The 23,143-nt window shown below is 33.2% G+C and overlaps 1 protein-coding gene across 2 annotated transcripts; it reads left to right on the top strand.

Moving 5' to 3' along the window:
• Positions 1 to 220: 220 nt before the first annotated feature.
• Positions 221 to 22,693, top strand: LOC137396581 (uncharacterized). Of its 2 annotated transcripts, none has more exons than XM_068082893.1 (10): positions 221 to 413; positions 1,730 to 1,864; positions 5,191 to 5,385; positions 6,217 to 6,300; positions 8,894 to 9,001; positions 12,322 to 12,462; positions 14,988 to 15,182; positions 16,022 to 16,072; positions 16,968 to 17,082; positions 22,577 to 22,693. In XM_068082893.1, exons 1-10 carry the CDS (start codon positions 227 to 229, stop codon positions 22,632 to 22,634), a joined length of 1,269 nt encoding a protein of 422 aa, XP_067938994.1. In that variant the 5' UTR covers positions 221 to 226; the 3' UTR covers positions 22,635 to 22,693. The 2 variants fall into 2 exon arrangements, with proteins under 2 accessions (XP_067938994.1, XP_067938993.1); XM_068082892.1 differs by lacking the exon at positions 22,577 to 22,693 and adding an exon at positions 19,907 to 20,484.
• Positions 22,694 to 23,143: the final 450 nt, after the last annotated feature.

Raw genomic sequence — 23,143 nt, 5'->3', positions numbered from 1 at the left:
TTTAGCTGCCTATTTTGATTTTCAGGCAAAAATGTTCTATGCTAACACTAACTACTAGACATGAAATCAAAAATTGGATAATTTTATAGCTTATCTCTAGTACTATTTACTTACGGAGATCTCTGATTTACGATTACAGACTTGCTCATTCAACTGTAACCAGTTGACTACTTTGTGCATCTGAAAGGCTTAAGCATTAGCGTTTAAGTTGACTTAAAGTTAACATATGTGCAAGTATTCAAAGTGTGTTAAACTTGTGAATGACATGCAGAGATACCTAATCTTGATGATGTTTTTTGGTGCAGCCACAGCAAAAGTTTATGAAGGTCAAGGACAAATGCACTACAGTCGCGAGAGTGAGTCCAATGAATATGGCCTCAGAATGGTTTACAGACCAGACTCTTATGAGACATGTAAGTATATATAGTTTTAAGCATGAATGGTCATGTTTATCTGTGGAAAAACTATTTATCAAATTGATTGTTTTGTGTAAGACAATGTTAGAGTGGTTGAAGACAGTTTTTCTAAAAAGAATGTTCATCGATATGATGTTTTTTAATTTTAAGTTGGTGTGAATGCAATTTTTTGGTTATGGAAATTAGGCCCAGTTGATTTGATGTATTGATGTATTGGATTTGATTATATTTAGCTTTTGCAGTGAGCAAGTAAAATTGTTCAGTGAACAGCATGGTAGAGACTGAATGCTAGCCAAATTGACTAGTAGGATGTTGGCATTGGCTAAACTATCCTTTAACATCTGTGACAGACTCCTAGCACATTTTCTCATGTAAAAAGCCTATCAGCATAGCTCTCATATTTCAGAACATAAATACCTGTTCATGACAGTACAGCTCAAATGTGTGATTGATCAACAGAAACATGCTTTTACAGGAAAAATATTTTTAGGCATAACTGATTGATTGCTTAATATTTGAGCAAATCAAAGTATTAAGCAGTCTCAAGTGCTGTAAAAGTTGCTAAAATTGCTGAAGTAGCAAATTTCATTTAATTGTCAACAAAAGAGTCCACAGTACGCATGCAGATTTTAAGCAACAATTGCTACACTGATTTCATGACTACAATCTATATGTAAGATCTAGTTTGTTGAGGGCCATTGTATTTGATGGTGCATTAATAATATTCTAATTAAATGGATGTTCAGGAAAATAGTTCTCAGAAATCAAGTTGTGTTTAAAACCATATACATGTAACTTTAGCAACTAGATGAACAGCAAAAAGCAAATCTCTATAAAATTTGGCTAAAATCAGACAAAAGATGTGAAGACACAATGTGTTTAGCTAGACTAACGGACACACACACATGCAAAACAGACATTACAATTGAGAAACATAGTTTAGTAACAAAGATGACAGCCAAGCAATAGAGATTCAAATACACATCTAGCAAATATGTTATAATTTGTGTGAAAACCAAAGTTCTTTCCAGCTATTGCCTCATCTGTTTATACAAATAATTTTGAACTTTATAATAAACTTCCCCTATAGATAGAGTATTGATTTCCTGCCTCTTTTCTGACTACGACGAGTTTCAGTTCATCAGCTAAAATATGTACAGTAGATATCTAATGTACTACTTGCTAGTTTAAATAAATTTTTAGGAGTTAGTTTGAATCAATGTACCTCAACAGTCATGGAATTATTGTAAATGTTACTTAATAATTTTAGGCTATACATGTATATCTCAAACTTGTACATTAACATTTTACAGATTCTCGAGTTGACTCAGTTTGGCATTGTTACTTCAAAGACATCATTTATTTGTCTGACTACTACCTTAATAAAAAATATTATGCAGACATCATAGCAACTGATGATTGGACTCTACTGAGTTGGGATAATGTTGGTAAGATCAGCAATTGCAATAGATATAAAAAATTGTTTCCTCATCCCAGTTACCCCATATGGGTGATAATTTCTGCTCCAACTCCGGTCTTCTACCAGAGATCTGGGAGTTTGAGCACTCACCTCAAAATCTTAGCTGTTTCCAAGAGCGCACTTTTCTGCAACTCACTTGAGTTGTTTGCTGTCGGTAATTGAGCAAGCCACATTTTATGCGCAGGCGTTATTGAGCCCACTGCCCTAATTACTACTGGCATTACAGTTATTCTTACATCTCAGCATTTTTCAATGTCTTCTCTAAGAAAGAAATATTTCTCTACCTTTTGTTTTTCTTTGCTGGCTATATTGTAGTTATTGGGTACTGCTATATCTATTATAGTAGCCCTCTTGTTCTCCTTGTCCACCACTACCATATCTGGTTGGTTTGCTAGGACATGCTTGTCAGTCCAGATGTAGAAGTCCCAGAGGATCTTAGCATGTTCATTTTCATTCACCTTACCAAGAGCTTCCCACCAGGGTTGTGGTTTATCAAGGCCATACTCGTCCCATAGACTTCTATACACAACACTTGCGACATGATTATGCCGCTCAGTGTATGCGTTTCCTGCTAGCTGCTTGCATCCACTGGTGATGTGTTGGATGGTCTCAGGTGCATCTTTGCACAGTCTGCATCTAGGATCGTCTCTATTGTGATAGATTTTTGTTTGGAGTTGCCTTGTTGGGAGCACTTGCTCTTGGGCTGCCATGATGAGTGACTCTGTAATGGCCGTTAGGATTCATTTTTTCAGCCGCGTATATGTCTGTTGAAGATCGCCAACTTTAGATATTTGTCGATGGTAAGCACCATAAAGAGGTTTCATGTGCCAGTCAATTTCCTCATCAGGGCGTAGGTCCATTGTAAGAGCAGCCGATTGAAATTCAGCTAGCAACTTATCTGAAGTGGCCATGGAGGCTGGATATGATTTGATGCTTTGCTCCTCCTCTTTCACTGTCTGCTGTACACTTTTGAGTCCCTTACCGCCATATTTTCTCTCGAGATACAATCTAGTAGTATCAAATTTTGGGTAGAGTGCTCCATGCATGGTCAGCAGATTGCGAGTTGCTATATCTGTTCCTTTGATGGCTTCCTCAGTCCACTTTATTATGCCTGTTGGATATCTTATTACTGGCAGTGCGTAGGTATTTATTGCCATGACTTGGTTCTTGGCATTGAGCTGGCTCCGTAGGACCAGCTCAATGCCAAGAATACATATATATACATACATATAGATATATATATATATATATATATATATATATATATATATATGTATATATATATATATGTACATATACAGTGAAACATGGATAACTCGCCCTCGGATATAGCGAACACATGGTTAACTCGAATGGATTTGCTTGGTCCGTTCCCACGCAATGATAAATGGCTTTATATAACTCGAAGTCAACACTGTTAATTTGAACTGTTTTTTGCCCAGCGGCTACCGAAACAGTTGCTATCACTTTAGAAAATTCCTTCATTCCAAGCCAAAGAGGTAAACCTCAACTTTTCGTAATTCATAAGCGTCGTAATTACGTCCATCGGCAAAATATTTTTGTCAACGACTTTTCTAAAGGTTTGGTGAAATTTGAGTTATACTGTTATACGATGAATAGCACGGGCTAGCCGGGTCACGCGCGCCAAGATTTTCGACACGCACACACAAAACAAAAACAGCATGTTGTTTTTGTTTTGTATTTGCGTGGCGAAAATCCTTGAGTGCGTGACCTGGCTAGCCCGTAATGAATAGTTTTCCGACGTTGATTCCGTGTTGAATCAATGTCGGAATGTTGAATGTTTAAAACGTCTTAAAAATTGTTGTAATCAAGCGTATACGTTGTCTTAGCTAAAAAAACTATTCATCGTTTGATCTAAATACAGAATACGTGTGTACATTCAATAAGTATCCATTCAAAAAGCGTGAGTGATATACAATGTACCGTAAAACCTCGTAAAACTTTTAATGGAACTGCCTCGGAGTGTTGCTCTTAACGAATCCCAGGTAAAGTAAAGTAATCTTTGCATAAACTTCAAGAAAAATCGGCAAAATTGATGGTGGGTGAAACGCTCAAAAGAAAAAGATGTCTTTTCTTTTGAGCATTTCAGCAACGATCAAGTTTTGCCAATGTCAATCTAAAAAACGTCCTGGCAATAACATCACCTCAAACAACAAACCAATCTCAAGTGATAGAAAAATCTCTATACTTTTTGATAAAAACGTTTTAAACTTTACATTAGAAGCATTTAATTTAAAACAAGCCATTTGTGCTTTTGATTTATGTTATAGTTTGTATATGTACATGTATCTACTAATAAATAAGTAAATACATAGACTTGTGACAGTGCTCTGATAACTTGAACGCTCTGATAATTCGAACACTTTTGCTTGGTCCCTTGAAGTTTGAGTTATCCGAGTTTCACTGTGTATATATATGTACATATATATATGTACATATATATATGTACATATATATATATGTATATATATGCTGGGATGTAAGAACAACCGTAATTTCAGTAGTCATTGGGACACTGGGTGCAATAACACCAGTGCATAAAATGTGGCTTGCCTGGATACCGACAACAATCAACTCAGGTGAGTTGCAGAAAAGTGCGCTATTGAGAACAGCTAAGATCTTGAGGCGAGTGCTCAAACTCCCAGGTCTCTAGCAGGAGACCCGAGTTAGAGCAAAAGTTTCTACTCATATTGGTTAACCTGGGTGAGGAAACAAAAAAATAATATATTTATGTGATGTTATCTCAGAGTATTTGGCTGAGTAGTGGTAAGAATAATTTGGCATATCAATCAAAAGACTTGTGTTTTATTTGAAGCAGATTACATTGCAGATATACATGTAGCATCTTTAGAATTTGCTTACGGTCTTAATAAAACTTGTTGCTAAGTGATAACTACTAAACAGATCTTTTATTCAACTGCAACATGTGAACAAACTCACCAAGATTGGTACGAAATTCACTTGGCCCTGTTTTTCTTGTCTATATGTAGCAGAACCGTATTATAAAGAGAGTAGCTCTGTGTTTTAAGTGTTGAGAACACCCTACATTACTCATATCAAAAGTTTTTAGTTTGCTAAAAAGATACATGTATAAACCCTTCTGAGCATGCCTTGAAATTGCTAACCTGGCATTTATGTGTAAGCTTCTGTGTGTAAGCTTTTTTCACTTTTCCAGCTGTTCCGAATTTGTATTGCTTAACAATATAAGCCAGCTAGTGCATTCTATTGCAGCTTGTCTTTCCTAGTAGTAAAGTAGAAAGTTATATATTACAGGGAAGTACTACTACTATGAACATAGCCGTAAAACCCTACAACAAGAATATTTCATCGGGTATGCCATATATATATACGATTACGACTTTTCTCTGATTTACAATGACACCTATCATCATTATGTTGTTCCATATGAGATCGATTACTGCAATCTCGACCATGAGGCAGGAAGCGACAAGACTAAATGTTCAGAAAGTAAGTTATTAGCAAAAATTTCATTAATCTTCTATGGCACATCTGTACATATATGTACATGTATATAATTGTTATATATATAAAAATATAAGGTTTTTTAGTATTTAATTAGATTGCTCAGAGGTGCACATTTTATAGGCTGTTTATCTGGAACTAGACATTTTCGAAATCAAATGTAAATTTAATTAGATATATGGCCAAAAGTCACTGGGCATATCAGTGTAAAGTTTAAATGACATTGATCAAAAATTTGAAAACACTTGGAGTGTACGCAATCTAACAGACAAAAGCGCTGACAATGACAAAGCTTGATGACAAGCTAATTATTGAGCTAGTTAATAAAACATGTTTTGAAAGTTGGTAAACTAATGATATTGCAAACGCGAAGGAGTTGGGATTGTGATGTAAAATTAGTAGCGACAGAGAGTTCAAAAACTGCACAGTACCATGGTTGATGTAGAATGTTTGTGACTTGAAATAGCAAACAATGTTTGTCATGTGTGTGGAAGTATAAATACAAAAATTCTGGGCGTAGTTTATGCAAGGCTCCAAAGCCTGAAATACAAAGCCAAACAAGGTTGAGATACCGCACTATGTTCATAAACTTTTCTTTGTGATGTTCTTGTTGGAAATGCTGCGAGATGAATTAAGTGATCAGTAGAATTTAAGTCCTGGTATAGTTTCTTGTAACATAAACATATTTTTAAAAGTACTATTGTAATCTCCAAGCTAATTTGGTAATTTAAAATATAATGAGTAGAATTTCGAAATATATTGTTAACAAAAATATTTTTTGCCCAATTTCAAAGTAAGATTTTTTACTTTGTCTAGTTTTGGATAGAGGCAGTTCTTCAGGAAATGTATATTCAAATGCTGGCAGTTACGATGAAGGAGTTTTCAAGGATTTCAATGCAGGTATGTTCTTAGTAATGAAATAAGCAAAACTCTAGTACACTAAATTAAGGGAATGTTTGTGCAATAAATAGACCGGATGATGAGACGAGGCCAAACTTTGCTTTGAGCAGAAGACATAAATATAGCCTATATATATCATTGATGTACGTATATATAATATATATACATGTATATATATATATATATGTATATGTATATGTATATATATATGTATATGTATATATTTATATATTTATATACATACATATATATATATATATATGAATATGTATATTTATATATCTATATATATATATATATATATATATATATATATAATAAATAATAGTGCAGTCTTCATGTTGGTTTAAAAAATGTATTGATTAAATCACAAACTATGAATTTGAACTACATGTACCTACATTAATGGTTTAACCATAGAGACAGATTTGGAAAAAAACTAAGTAGTAATAACAGTGATTGGAAAATTTTCAAAGTTTAAAATTTGTTAGATTGTACAGTAACTGTTTGTTTAAAAACGTGTTTGATTAAAACCTTAAATGGAATTTTATGGAACTCAAAAAAAATCTGTAAGCTGATGCAGAAAACATTTACTGTTCAATAAAATTTTGAACCAATCGTTGAGCAGCCTATTTACCGGGAAAAACAAACATGTTACAGTTATTTAAAAAACCTTCACGAACGACTTGAAACGTAGTATTGTATACTTGCACAAAATCTAAAAAAAAATAGCATTCAATTTTCAGATATGTTATTTTAAAGCGCTAAACCTAAATAATCTTTTTTAAATTTAAGTGCAAATCAAATTAAATCACTTTAGTATTAGAAGACTTCTTGAAAATTTTAGTAAACTAAGCGCATATTTCAGATTTTCAAATCATTGCACATTCTATCTAAAAAAAACTATTGTTTGAGCAACAGTAAGAAATTTGCTAAAATGATTTAAAAATCTGTAAATTTGAAGATTATGTAGGGAGGAAATAAATTCAGTTCGTAAACTTTGAAATCTAAAACATCTATCCCTATCAAAAATGAAACCTCCCCACTTGCAAAAAAATGTCAATCCACTCGCTATTGTTATTACAGTTAATGAAAAGATCATATATATATATATATATATATATATATATATAAATAAGTTTATATACTATATCCATATTTAACTAAAAATTAAATTAAAAATAGGTAATATTTTTTTACAAACAAAGATGTTTTAAATATAGCTGATTAAAAATGTATTTCTAATCAGAAATAATAACGCGAAAACTGTATATAAAGAAAAGAAACACGTCGTTTGTATTTAGTGATTGTGGAACGCAAGGAAAGAGCCAATAACTTTCTATAAATTATTGTGTTATAATCAAAATCAAGGAAATCCTAGTGTAGTTAGAAAAAGTATTTTAAGAAGTTGAAATACATGTAAATCAAGAGCAGGAATAAATGTAGATGTGGAATAAATAGCAAGTATGCATTCAACAGTGTCATGATGAAAGTGACGTTTGCATTGTAATCATAGCAAAACAAATAATTTGGAAACGATACAATTAATACAAACTGAGAAAATCAAATAGATTCATGAATTTGTTGAACTAGTAAAATCAATTAGTGCATAGAAGTGTGTGTATAAAGAGCTTACTATACAGTAAGTTTAGTGTATTGAATGGTTATGACTTGCCTAAAAGTGTAGCATTACAATGTATTACATGCAGTATGCACCATAAAGAGCTCTTACCCTAGAGACAGGCCTGTAACATAAAAATTGAATTTCACTGATTGATGATTATTATTTCATAATTGATTTAGCTTACACAACAGATGCTTAAAGTTAAGTTTATGTATGTATTTTACAAACCTAAACCTCAAATTTGTTATCGCCTAATTTTATTAACATGTATTTAACATGTATCTACTTTCACTTCTGTTTTTGGTATAACTTACATCAATTAATGCTGAACATCTCTTTCATATCTTGTTGGAGTGATTTTGGCCAATGTCACATCAGAAATTTAATTTTAACGACTGCCCAATTTTAATTTCGAGATAAATTTCTTTTATATATTGTATGGTGGAAAACAAATTTGCCCTAGTACGGAAATGATGAAAAAGCACATCTTGACCCGTGGGCGCACTGTATTAATTAGTACGTAATTTAGTATTTGCAATCGGAAAAAGAGTATAGAGTATATGGTAAAAGCGATGAAATGGTAAGAACTGCATAGCCTTGTGGTTAATTAGGATTTTTCTGTCTGTCCTAGCTATAGCTGGACAGACAAAAAATAACAGAAAACTAACTTTAAGATTCATATAAAGATGTACAAATACATATGTTCATATATTTATACATATATGTATATATATACCTATATGCATATATATATATTTATATATATGTATATATACATACATATGTTTATAGAATATATATTATATATAAATATATTTATATATAAAATTATATATATACTAGGTGAATGCCCAATGTTGCGCCAGTTATAAAAAGATTGTTGCATAGAAAATCAATATTTATTTACCATCTAATTTTTATATAAAGAACTTGTGAAAGACATAATATTGATAATGTTTTTCTATGCAGCCACTGGGGCAGTTTATAAAGGTCATGGACAAATGTATTGCAGTCACAAGTCTGAGGTCTCTCAAAGTGGCGTCAGGATTGTATACAGACCAGAATCTTATAAGACATGTAAGTATATAGAGTTTTGTGCATGAATGGCAGTGGTGTTTGTATGTAGAGAACATTTTTAACGCTATTAGTTGAGTGCAAGACAGTGAAAGAGTAGTTGAAAACAATTTTTATAAATAGCAGTTTCATCGGTAGGATATTTTTTAATCTTGGTATGGTGTGAATGAGATTTTTTAAGCATTGAAATTAAGCTCATCAGTTTATCTGCATTTTAGTGCAAGGATTTGGCTGAAATTCAGATCAAAACATAATTTATTTTTAAGATCCAAGTTGCGCAAATTAGTGCTTCAGCAGGTTCACCTCCAACCTTACTATGAATGGAAGATTGGATTGTTAAGTTTGTCGACATTTTTGCATTGTTTTACATTGCAAAACATGTTATGCTTTACTAAGTCAAACAGAAAACCTTATATTATTTTTCTTTGATGAGTGTCACAGTTGACACTACAAACTCAAGACATTTATCAATTACCACAAGTTTGTAGCATGAATGCAAAGTATGTGAAATGGGAATGTAGTGTAGGTTCTGTTCCTCAGACCTAAGTTACGTATCCAAAAATAACTTCCTCACTATCGTGGGTGATGAAAGATTTTGGATGTGATTACATTAACCAACTTTTGGCACTGAAATATGATTTTCTAGCATAATTAAAAAAGTCAATTGTAACTGCTTTTAACTAAGATGAAAATGGTATACAAGCACATAACTGTTGGGCAAATCTAAGCATGCGCAACTCTTTTTTTCTGTTCATAAGATACTGGCACAGGCTTTAAAGTTTTCAATCAAAATCTTGTGATAGAAATTTGCATTGAAAAAGCATAAAAAACAAGGGTAATGCACAACTATCGGTAGTCAATATATTTTTGCAAAGTTCAAACTAATTGATTTTATATTTTAGCGTTCTGTTCACTTTCACTCTTTCTCTCTCTCCTTCTCTCACTCTCCTGCTTTCTCGCTTTTGCTCTATCTCTCTCACTCTTGCGCTTTCTCGCTCTCTCATCCTCTTGCCCACTCGCCTTTTTGCCCTTTCACCTTTTTGCCCTTTCGCTTTTTTGCTGTCTCGCCTTTTTAGCCTCTCGCATTTTGGCCTTTTTGCCTTTATGTCCTCTCATCTTTTAGCACTTTTGCTCTTTCTCCCTTTTGTGCTTTTCCCTTTTTGCCCTCTCATCTTCTTACGCTCTTGCTCTCTTGCATTCTCTCACTTTGACTTTTTCTTTCTCCCAATCTGTCAAAGCAGCTAACACCGTCTATGGTTGTGGCTTACATATGACAACATATTTAAATCAGCTTGTTTACTAGCAGGCCATCGGCCATGAAATTTTCTTATCTATACCGCCATTTCAAGCTCTTTTTTGTTGCATTTTTAGCAGGGTTTTGACCTTTTTTGATTTCAGTAGCTATCACATACTTGTAAGTATAATAGCTAACTTGGAGGACACTCTTGTTTTGTTCTTTGTGTCGAATCAAAAAATTGACGAATCATCACTGCCTTTTTAAATGAGAATGTCAACTGCTAATTATTTCTACAATATTTAGAACTAGATAAATGCCCGACGTTGCTAGGAATATAAAATATTCTTTAAACAAAAAAAAAATTATTTTTTGTTCAAAATATACAATATTTACCATTTTAACCGTTGAACTTCATATCATGAGAAAAGTGTTTTTTGTGCAGTTCAAATGAATTAAGAAAAAAATAAATAAAAACCACTGTAAGGGTTTTCCAACTTTGTCAAACAACTTTAACTTTTAAATTTCACATAATGAAAGAATTGTATCGTTGAAATAAGTTAGGAGGAAAAACAAAACCAAAGATGTTTAAATGTAAATGTGAAACCATTAGCAAATAATGGCTAAATATTGTTCGTTTTGTTTTGAGTATAATGAAAAACTATTTGATATACATGTATATGATTTTAGTTAGTTTCATTGTTGGTATCAGAAAGCAAAAATTTTGTATAGAGTGATATAGAAACCCATAGCAATGATCTAATAAAAACACTTGATAAAAATCATCAAAATCTTCTTCATTAAAAATATAGTAATAACAAAACACTATGTTAACTTTAGTAATTATAGTTACCTATAATAACTTCGGTGCATTTTGTAGTTACGATCTGCAAAACATGTAACATTACAACGTACTACATGCAAAACGTACCGTGGAAAGTTTTGACCTTTTCAACAGACATGTAACGTAAATGCTGAATCTAACTTCAATAAAATTAGCTTACTAAATTTAATGTACATAAAGGAAGATTTAGTATCTATCTCACTAAACGTCAAACTTTTAACTTAAATTCTATCACTTATTTGTTTGCAAATCTATTTTCACCGTAACAGATGACGCTGAGCTGAGATGGCGAACAACATATATCTTCTAATAATGTATATAACCAGTAAACAAATCGCCAAATTTTAATTTCAAGAGAAATTTTTGGTTGATATCAAAAAGCGAGAAAACCAAATCGCCCTATTATAGTGGAGACAAAAACATTGTGTTTTATAGTTAAGCAAACAAAACCTTTGTGACAGAGGCATCAAAACCAGTAAGCGCAGTGTATTAATTAATAGAAAGTCATTTAACTTAAAAAATCCGAAAAGGGTATACAGTATATAGCAAGAGTAATATAATCGTATGAGCCTTTGTAGGCTTATGGTAAAATCATTGATTTACACACATGCGGTTGTAATCTTCAAGAGTTCAAATCCAGCATGATGCAAGCTTTTCATAACAAGATTTTAGTAGCTGTAGCTGGACACACCAGTCCACAGAATAACAGACTCACAAACACTGAGATATACATAGATTTAAAGATTTTTACCATCATGCTACACAATAAGAAAACTATTTTGGAGTAATTTGTAAACAAAATTTATCTTTACATGTAGTTTTTAAAAATGAAAGATTTCTACTTTTTAACAGTTTGCTTATACCCATGAAGACCATTTAAATTTGTAGCAACGGGAACACGTCGAATTGTAAAAAAATTAGCACTTGGTGTATAGTGCTAGCTGATTATCTAAGTATTTTTGCTTTTTTTACACTGTGCATACTTGAAGTAACGAGTAAAAGGACTAAAAGAACGATTAGTGTTGTTAGATTGAGCAAAGTAGGAGAAGGGCATTTCTTGGGTGATAACCAACAACATGTGAAATAAACTAGTCATTATCAGAAGTTAATATTTTATCTAGACTTCTTAATAGATGTACTTAGTTAGCAAGCTTCTAGGTAATCCTTTGATGTCTGTTTAATTAATTAAACAAATCATAAGTTTCTTTATGATTGTCTTTTGAAATTGTGCTCTATATCTTGCAGATTCTCCTGTTGGCTTGGCTTGGCTTTGCTACTTTAGAGGCACCATTTATCCGTCTAACTATCAACTTAATAAAAAATATTATGCAGACATCATCGCAACATACCCAAAGCGCGGGACACTACTGGATTGGGACAATGTTGGTAAGATTGAGAATCACAAACTATCTATCTAACCTCAGTGTTTGTTTGTCATCGATCTGTCATTCATGCATCCGTTTGTAGCAACAAAGTTATAGAAATTAAAACCCGCATCACACTAGATTCGTCTCGAAACCTCCAGTTATGCAGGAAAGCATACTATTAATTACTGTATGCATTCAACAAACCATACTATGGAATCGTTGTGCACACCATATTTACTGCACCTGCAATTCTTTAGCTAATAAACTCAGATATGTTATTTAGCAGAGAGACTTGCTACCAACTGCACCAGCCAACCACGTTTCAACTCTGAGAATAATAGTATGTATAGTCACCTCACATGATAATCTCTCAGAACAATTGGCTAAGTAGTTCTATGGCTATTGTAGAGATGATTTAGCATACCAATTATACGATTTGTGTTGTTATTTACGGCACCTTACAAAAATAAATATGACTATTTTTAGAAATAGTCATATTTATAGCAGATCTCTAAATAGCGGTAGAAATTTCAATAAAACCTGATGCTAAGTAATAGCAACCAAACAAATGTTTCATTCTACTGCAACACATGAACAAACACAATATTATAGGCTTGTCATGGCATCCATTTCATGTTCTTTTTCCACTTTTTATGTACTAATATTATAAAGAGGGCAGCTCAGTGTTTTAGGAGTCATGCACACCCAAACATAATTCAACTTAAAAATGTACACACTTTCAAATAGTAATTTTTTATCCTACCTAAAACTTACTATATAATTGGGCTTTTATAAGTGTAAATTTTGTATATAGGCTTTTTCCGCTCCTCCAGTTGTTCCTTATTGGGACTATATAACAATTAGAGCTGCAAAACAATTAAATAAATTAATTGCGATTAATAACTGATCTGAACCAGTTAATCTATGATTAATCTTAGAATTAACCTAGCAAAACCCTGAATATTTGAAAACAAATAATACAGCTGCATATAAATTAATTATACAGTATTTTAGACAATTATTGTTAACAGGAGTACATGTTATGTACAATGTACACAAGTTACAATGTATTAATTATTATGAGTATGGAAATAGTCCATAAAAGTCTATAATAAAGCCAGCCAAAAGTTGAGGGAGCACAGTTTTTCACATTCACTGAATGAAGAGATGCCTTCTTCCTACATGCAACATTGCAAGCTTTAAAGAATAACTGCTCACAGGGCACAGTAGCGGTTGTAGTCAATAGTAGTTATTGTCTGTGACAGCTGGTAATGAATTATGAGTGGTATGATAAGAATTAGTTAAATAGTATCTTAATGATGAGGTGCTGTGGTGGCAAACTACATGTAATTCTTTCTGGCATATACTGGAACTTCACTTTCTGGTTTATGCCTCCAACAACGTATGAGAATGTGACAGCTAGTACGGAGGACATTTTTCTGCTTTCATGTTCCAACAAAGTGTCAATCTTACAGGTAGATTACTATTATTCCAAAGCTGAAATATGATTGTGATTTCTTTGAAGAGTTAAAATACATGTATAATAAACTTATGAAAGTTTTTAAATATAAATAAAATTAGACTGTAAGATATTAAATAATACCGAAATCGCTTTTCTTGCTATTGCCTAGAAACATGTTCGAACAACTAACAACATGGCCATTTCCGTCTAAATCTACAAAGTGCTATTGTTGTTGTATAAACAAGTTTTATGTTAGTGACTCACTTAGTGTTTTCATAGTTAGGTGCAAAACATTTGTGGTTGTATTTAATTGGTAAGAAAATGTTGCTTGTAATAACATTTATTTGTTAGTAAATTAAATGGTTGTAACCTGCTATGTTAATGCTATATTTTGGCGGAAGCTAGGCCACAAATTTATTTTTGATGTTTTATACACTCACATATAATTAATCTTATATAATTTTTCATATTGTCTGTTTTTATTATGTGTTTTACTCGCGTATAATTTCTCCTATATATATTTTACACATTTTGCTTGTCTTTATTATGGGTCTTATCGCTGACAATTAGTTAGTTTGACTGCAATTTAGACGACGTGTTAGCGACTCTGTTATTCATTTATTCTTATACGGTTTCCTATTCGGTTCCATTACACGGTTCAGGGTAAATACATATGTATAAATGTATGTAGGGAGTGCTCTCGCTAGAAGAGCAGAGTATTTGCGGTTCCACAACTAATGGAAATTATTTTGGAATAAAGCAAAAGAAAAAACCATACTCACTTCTTTTACAATTTATGCAAAGTTAATTGCAATCTAGATCGTGCCTGAGTAAAGACTGGCAAAATCCTTTACAATATAAAAATTACAAAAGAACCACATAATTATCATCACCTCGATTGTATTTTATTTGAAGATTAAGTAGCTCGACTTGGTTAATCGTGTATTTGTATTGATCGCGTTAATCGTTTAATTAACGCGATCATTGTGCAGCTCTAAGTACATCAATATAAAAAGATAGTAAATCAGTGTATATTGCAGATTATCTTTTCTATTAGTAAAGTGGAAAATTTTATGTTACAGGAAAGTATTATTACTATCACACTGACTATACAGACCTACAACAAGGATTTTCGATTGGCTACGCTATATATATATACAATGACGATCATAACCTGATTTACAATGACATTTATCATTACTACCCTGTCCCAAAGAAAAGTGATTTCTGCGAGCTCGATTTCAAGGTGAATAACTACACTCCCAAATGTTCAAAAGGTAATTTTGTTTGGCAAATATATCATTTATCTCCTATATCACAGCTGTATATATAATATATATTTACAGTATATATGGTTAGCATATTATGCTAAACTGGCAGTAAGCCAGAAAAATTCTAGTGTTTCTATAAATTAAAACAGATAGCCTGTGGGAAGGAAATTAAGTGGCTGTTTATGTAAAACTACAGAGAGTAATAAAACCAAAAATACTTAGAAATCTGGCCAATACTACTGGACACATACGTGCAAAGTTTAAATGAAGGTAACCAAAAGATAAACTACATGGAGTCTGTGCAAAATAACAGACACACCCACAAAGATAATATGGAATGTCAAGGTGTTTATTGAGTAAGTTTAACAAGCAAGCTGGTAATCTAACAGTAAAATTGAGGCATAAGGATAGCGACTTAAAAGTTTTAATAACAGAAAATCCATAAATTGAAACATACGATGGTGGATGTAGTGTGACGGTCTCATGAAATAGAAAATGATGCCATGTGAGTGGTAAAGGAAATTCTAAAGTTCTGGACATATTTTTTTTGACTCCAGTAACTGAAATGCAGAAAAGGACAAGTTGGAGATAAGGCAATACAATACGTTCATAGATGTATTTGTGACAGGCTTGGTGGAAGGGTGATAAGCTGTATGATAAGAGTATGCGATCAGCAGAACACATGTCTTGTTATAGATTTTTATAAGACAAATATGTTTCTAAATTTACTATAGTTGCTTCACAACTAATTTGCTACTTTTAATATAGAGCGAATCAACTTTTGAAAGGAATTAAAAAATACGTACTTTGTCAAATCTTAATGTAAGTTGTTTTATTTTGTCTAGCTTTCGACTCTGGCAGTTACAGTAAAGAAATCTCCAAAATAGCTCATGCAGGTATGTCTTTAGAAATCAAACAAACATAACTCTTGTAGCACTGAGTTATAGGAATTTTTTACCATAAATACACCAGAATACACTTGCAGTCCCAGGTGCTATGAGAAATAGCCAAGCGTTATAAATATGTATACAGTTAATGTCAGATTGTAATAGATGACTTATTAGTGTAATGGCATTGAGTGTTGCTTAACCTCTGAATATCTTACTGCCATGCAAATTTTGATGCTTGCCCAATGCATTCTTTCTTTATTGAAACATTATCACTGTGGTTTTGGAAAGACAGGCGGAGAGATAAACACGACTATTACTATCATAAATATCAACATTGTGAATCAGTCAATAAGTTTATTTAGGAAGCAGATTGGCATTGAAAAAAATTGGTTACAAACTAAGAACAAAATATCGGCTAAAGATCAACATACTCACAGTTTTAAAAAAACTCAGAAAGTATATGTATTTTTTAAATTTTATAGGTAGTTTTTAGTTGATCTGACTGCTAGGATGTCTTAAGACTAAAATCGACAAAACTTTATTATAGTTAAAACTTGTAGAAGAAGCGAATGTTTGATTATGACATCCACAGTTGCAAATACGCCATCAGATATGGGCAATGCTGCTACTTGAACGCAACAGCCTATATCAACTATACCAGTGATAGCGACTAGTGATGTCATAGTTTTGGCTCGTACTTTACTCATGAGCGTTTTATCTGCGATAAAGTTTATTGATTTACATCTTGAAACATCTTGGAGGTCAAACCACCTCAAACATCAACAACAACTACAAATGGTAGAAAAATCGTCATTACTTTTGACCAAATCCACAACAATTTTTGGAGATCAATCTTATGATAGCGAATAACATTGGTAATGCTAAACAGTTCTTTTGGCAGGAACCATAGCAGCGGTTGTTGTAACCTCTATCATATTGATATCCATGGTCATTGGAGTGGTAGTGCATATTAAGAAAAGACGTGCAACAACAATCAGAACCCAATTTCAAAGAAGGTATGTCATTTGTCATAATACATGTTTGGTTTATTTGAAAGAAAATTTTTTGTCAAAATGAATTTAGATTTATATTTAATTTTTTATCGGTTAACTTTACAATTGTGATTTAATGACTAACTTGGCAAAAACTACCATATCGAAATTTGTACCTATTTTTTCACTATTGTTTAGAACTGTTAAAATGAAAAATCTTTTCAAACTTACAAAAAAGCTTTATTACATTGCATCAAAACAGATTGCAAGAATAGCTTTACACTCTACAGCTTCATAAAGTAGGCTGAAGATGCAACTGATTGATTTGTTAGCACTAGATGGGCAAAATCATTTGAGCAAAACCCTTGAATACATGTGTACATATTTACTACATTTAAGGCATGGGAAAATAGAAAGGTGAAATTATGCCTTTATGACAATTACCACAACTTGGTAGCCATATTACCAGAGTTTGGTAGTGTTCGTTTTTTAAGATGAACTTACCCAGAGTATTGATGGATCTTCAGAAATTCTAAACATTTTTTTCATTTTTGATTGTTTTTTTATGTTTGAGTTGATCTGACTGTCAGGATCTTCCGAGATTAAACTCAACCAAACGTGATAGCAATTAAAATGCTCAGATCAAGCGAAGGTGTGGTTATGACATTTATAGTCACCAAGAAACTGACAGAATCGAGACACACAATGCTGTAACTTAAACACAATAGTCGATATCAACTATAGCATCTACTTCTAGTTTTTGGTTCAAAATTTTGTTTTTATGCTTGAGAACTCATAAATCCAGGTTTGTCAAAAAGTGAATCATTGAAAAGTATTAGAATAGCAATACAAATTTTATTGACCATTTTACTGACATACTTTAAACTGTGGACTTGAGCTGACAGGCTTATTGCAAAATAAATTACGCACCAACAAGGTTTGTCATTTGTAGTTTAGTATGTGGTTCTTTGAGTATATTTCCTCGTCTCTAAAAACATGTTGAAAAAACCTCAAGCATGTGTCTGAGTAATCGCTCGAAGGTTGAGTATGATGTCGCATTTGCCTGCTGTAAGTAAAGCCTGTGTGTATGTTTTTAAAGGCTGGTTCACACTATGTCGCAGTATGACGGACATTGTTTGTTGACCATGTGCACCGTAGCCTGATGGCTTCGAAGACACGGATGCGCCAAGAAATTTTGCAGCTGTCAATTTGTTCATATAGTCTGCCGAACATTCAGAGCTGCCTTTTCTCAGTGAGGAGGAATGGCCATCGTGGATTGTTCGACCTAAATTTACTTTGATGACAGGTGCTCCGCGTTTGGTATTTTACTGTTTTTAATCCTGCATTGTGTAATTGGAATGCTATTCCATGGACTATTTGCTAATATAAACGCAGAGGGGTTTGTGAAGGGGTTATCAATAGTGTTGCATATGATCTTAGAATTATTGTGTGATTACCACCAATTTTTGGCAATACAGTGTGCACCTGCCTTGAAAGCATTGTTGCACAAAAAACGGCCTTAAAATCTTGGCTGGACATGTCTGAGTTTAGTGGCAATGAACCGTAAAAACCAGAGATAAGTTCAGTTGCAGGAAAACTTTTAGGGTGTACGCCATTCCTATCACAGCTGATGGCTTTTTTGTTATATTGACACCATCCTAGCTTTTGTAGGTCAACTGTTCTAGACACCAAGGCCACAGATGCACTCAGAAAGTTCAAGTTACAAAAAAAAATGCTCCTTTTAAAAATGTATTTAAGAGTTCGATAGAGATGGCATTGCTACCTCAACATGTAAATCATTCACGTAGAGATGCATGACAAATAAAACTGTAGCTTTATCACAATTACTACAGCTTGCTTGTAATATTAGTAGAGTATGGTAGTCCTCCGGCTCCTTAAATATTACCATAAACCAAAATTTAGTTAATTTTACCCAAAATTATCAGTAATGCAGCATTATCTGTTATAATTTTGTCTGTTTCTGTGCCACTATAGACACCAAAAATTACAATTTTTATCATCTGAATGGTTAAACCTCATTGAAGTGACTGGATTTTGGTAGAGTTCCGCAGAATGTATCAGCATTTCTTATCAAGCACAATTGTTTTTGACGTTTGAGGTGATCTGATTGCCAGGATGTTTCGAGGTTAAAATCAAAAAAACTTGATCAGATTAAAATGCTTTGATCTCTTGAAAGTGCAATTATGATGTCTAAAATCATAAAGGCACTGACAGATTAGAGATTTATAGCACATCGACTTGAGTGCAATAGCCAACATTAACTATCGCTACGACAACAACTAGTGAAATCATTCATACATACTTTTCCTTTGAGTGTATTAATGGCAATCAAGTCTTGTCAATTTTAATCCTGAAACACTTTTACACTCTGAAATACTCTTTTATATCTCAATAACCTTGAAACAGCTGACTATCAGTCAATCTCAACCATGAAAAACTGTCGTAAATGAGAAGAGATGTACTGGTATTTTGTGATAAAATCTTGTGCAAGGTAATCTTTCAAGATTGCAATCAATTTTATTAGTATGCAATCTTAAAAGCTTATGTGAAAACCTTGATTCTGACAGCTAACTAACAATGTAATAATTGAAGTCTTTTATTTTAGAAACAGTTGAATGTGAAACACATTTTTGATGAGCTACAGCTGAGAGAAATACTAGTTGTGGTTTCTTTTCTTTAAAAAAATTGAAGTAGAATAACGCTATAACTAGAATCTCAGTTTCAAACAAAGTTCTGCTAAACGTTAAAAGATAAAAACTTTAGAAATTAGAAAAGCGTGTTAGTGCTTATTTATGTCAAAATATATATTTGGAATTTCTCACTGCAGGCCCAACAGTGATGCTTTGAACAACTCTGACTCTCCCAATAACGAGGTTCAACTGAGTCAGCTACAACAATCAAATACAGTTGCTTCTGCCAGAGAAGGAAGCACAGTGTTTGATCCACCACCCTATCAAACAGTTGCCCAGCCACCTGTAATTTTCCAACCTCCTCCCCCTTATGTTGCATGTCATCCAGCACCGTTACAACCTCCTTCATATCAGTCAGTTGTGGTAAAGCCAGCTGTCATTCAGCCATGCATAGTTCGTAAAACTGTCACAAGACAGACACTAGTCTAATCTCAGAACAGCTGCAGGTGCAGTAGATCTGATGGGAAGCATGGTTGATGCATTTGGACTTTGCAAATAACTTTGTTGTTTTGAATCTGTATCAGAACAAAGTTCTTGCAACTTTTTTAACTCTCAATTTACCAAAGCGGATCATGGGAGATTTTTAACAAACTTTAAAGCTATACTCTATATAGCAGCCTAATGGTACCAGACACTTGTTAGAGTATATTTCTCAATGTGTAATGTTTTCTATTATCGAGTATGTTCTTTAAAATGAAATTGTATCATGACATCACTGTCTGTGTATTGTATTGTATTACATGTCTACGTGGTTTGCACACGGTGTGCTTAGGCTCAGTTCCCCTATCAGTTGCGAGACCTCGGCGGTATTCTTATGCAGCAAAACACTTTTGACGCTAGGCGGCTTCTGTTCACTTCAAGCTGCATCGCTAATAATTGCACAACAAATGTTCGCTAGCCATTCCATTGTGATAATGATGACCTTTACCTGTACAGTGCATTTTGCTAAGGTTTCGCCTGTGGCTCTTCTCAAAATTTGAACAGTTCTAAACTCTTGCGTTGACTGCCGCCAATAATCGACACGTAGGTTCACATTTCACTGCTGATAGCCTGCGGTATTGTTGCCAATGCTTGCAATATGGGAACTTGGCTTTAATAAGCTATGTGATTTTCAATAGGCAGCCATTTTGACTTTCAATAAACCTGTGTCAAACCTCTGAGACTGATTGTATTATAAGAGAAGATTGCAATAATACTATCAGATATTTGGCTATTGTAATTTTCTGCTGCTGCTGGTCTTAACCAAGTTACCGTAATTTTGTGAGTTGGGCTAATGGCCAGATTATGACAGTAAATGTTTCAAGAGGTGCTGCGGTTCTAGATGGTTTTGCTCCCGGTCGAGCTGTTCTACAGACTTATTCAAGGTTTCCCTGGTGAATTTAAAGATGTAGTTATATGGCTATTAGAAGAAAGCTTTCTTCCATAGTTTTGAAATTAGACTTCATAGTCAAATGGTATACAATCTATATATATACATTTCTCAAAGTATGTCATCTGTTGCAAGTATATCTCTACGCATTCCGACTATAGATTTTAAAATCTTGAATAAAGAATCTTTACCAAAGAAGATTGGATCTCAGACCCAACTGTTCACAAGTCCAACGGCGTACCCATTAGGCCAATTAAATTGAGTTGCTAGGTTGCCAATATAAGTCATAATATGGGAGCAAATACCCAACGACTTTTTGTACTAAGCAGGGTCATAACATAACGTCACGGAAAGCTGTCAGCTCTCATTATTAAGCGTAATCAAATCTTCCATTGACATTGTACCAGGCTAATAGCAAGTGGGTTAGGCAACTCTCACTACTTCTCGTTGTTTATAAGACAAAACATTTTTCTCTTGATATATAGTTTGAAAGTTATAATGGCAAATGTTGCTATATGATAAATACAAATCAATTTCCTGTCCAAAGACATGTCTATTACCGGGGCAACTCAGGGTAGCACAGATAGTATGCGCATAAATTTTATATCCACATAGTAGTTTTTTGAAAACAAAAGAAACATTTTGAAGCATTATTTCGAACCCTTAAAATAGTCAATTACTGAACTAATCATTTAACAAAAATCCTTTCATACATACAGATAAAAGAATAATCTATTTGATTTGATTTACTTTCTTACCATATAATGAGCCATAGACATTAAACTGTAGTAAATAACATAAAATTAATTATTATAGAAGTGGGTTGACATAAAATGCTAACTGTGGAATACGAGTAAAACTGAAAAAAGCAAGGCACATCGGCAGTAATAAATTAGCTGAAGAAAAAATGTCAGAGAGACTGTTTTGAAAATTTGCACACTGATTCAGTTACTAAACGTAAAAAAAGACATTGCTAGAGTCAGGTTAGAATGATGAGCAGCGCTAATGTGACCAACCAAGCATAGCTTTTTCAAAAAGTTATCAAAACTAAAAACAAATTTTCATTTGGAAATACTCTTTTTTCTTACATATTCAAACTTTTTTTTAAATTTGACATTTTATGTAATAACAGGTTTCTAGACAAAAATGTAGTGGGTGACCGCAAGTCAAATGTCTGTTTCTCAACAAAGTATGCCAGCAGCAGGTCTCTAACCATCACTGTTTCCCAAGACACAATGGTCCTGCCTCCAGCGTGGTTACCGGCCAACCTCACCACTATGCAAAATTCTGTTAGCCTGTTACTCATGGAAATTACATGGTGCATAAGCTTAATGAAAGCTGTGAATATAACACAGCAAAACTTGTTCTTTACTCTTTTGTCAAAGATTGTAACTTACAGATCTGCTTTTATTATCTACTACCTTTGCTTCCACTGTAGGTACCACAACCTCTACACTTACAATCATCACTGCAACTGCTGCTGCCACAGCTACTGACACTTCTACCACTGTTTCCACCACATGAGTTAATAGTTTATGCTGTGTAAAATCACTCCTCCTTTTGACCAAGTTCCATAATGTGCTTTATCTTTTTCCTATCAGTATAATACTCCTGGTCGTTGAATTAGTTTATTTTAATTATATAATACATGTATGCTTTCAAAACTTGTTAGATTAATATTTTGTGTATTCTCTTGCAAGTACTACATCTGATGATATTGGAGTGGCTATCTCATTCACTTACCAGAATAGAAGGGAATGTACAGGATTGTGAGTAAAATACCGACTTACTGAAGCCGAAACCAATATTATGTAATTTATGTTAAAGTGAAAAGTTATATTTATTAAGGACACTTTCAACTGGTGAATGCAATTGAAAGTAAAGGAAACATCTTTACTACAGTAAACAGCAGACAATGTTTCGATTTCGAATATCAACAAAATATTTTGAAAGCCCTCTGTGATACATTGGTTTTAGAGCAACTCTCGTTTTGCACTTGTGATAG

Source organism: Watersipora subatra, chromosome 5 (assembly GCF_963576615.1).
Source record: "Watersipora subatra chromosome 5, tzWatSuba1.1, whole genome shotgun sequence".
NCBI lineage: Eukaryota > Metazoa > Bryozoa > Gymnolaemata > Cheilostomatida > Watersiporidae > Watersipora > Watersipora subatra.
Note: the sequence above shows the minus strand (reverse complement) of the source record. Positions and strands in the feature narration are given on the sequence as shown.

Bases quoted from the DNA above. Each gene is read 5' to 3' on its own strand.
- LOC137396581 (XM_068082892.1), top strand. From the start codon at position 227: ATGTGCAAGTATTCAAAGTGTGTTAAACTTGTGAATGACATGCAGAGA. The intron at 6,301-8,893 runs GTATGTTCTTAG...TTTTCTATGCAG, and splicing joins TTTCAAGGATTTCAATGCAG to CCACTGGGGCAGTTTATAAA. The intron at 16,073-16,967 runs GTATGTCTTTAG...TTCTTTTGGCAG, and splicing joins CTCCAAAATAGCTCATGCAG to GAACCATAGCAGCGGTTGTT.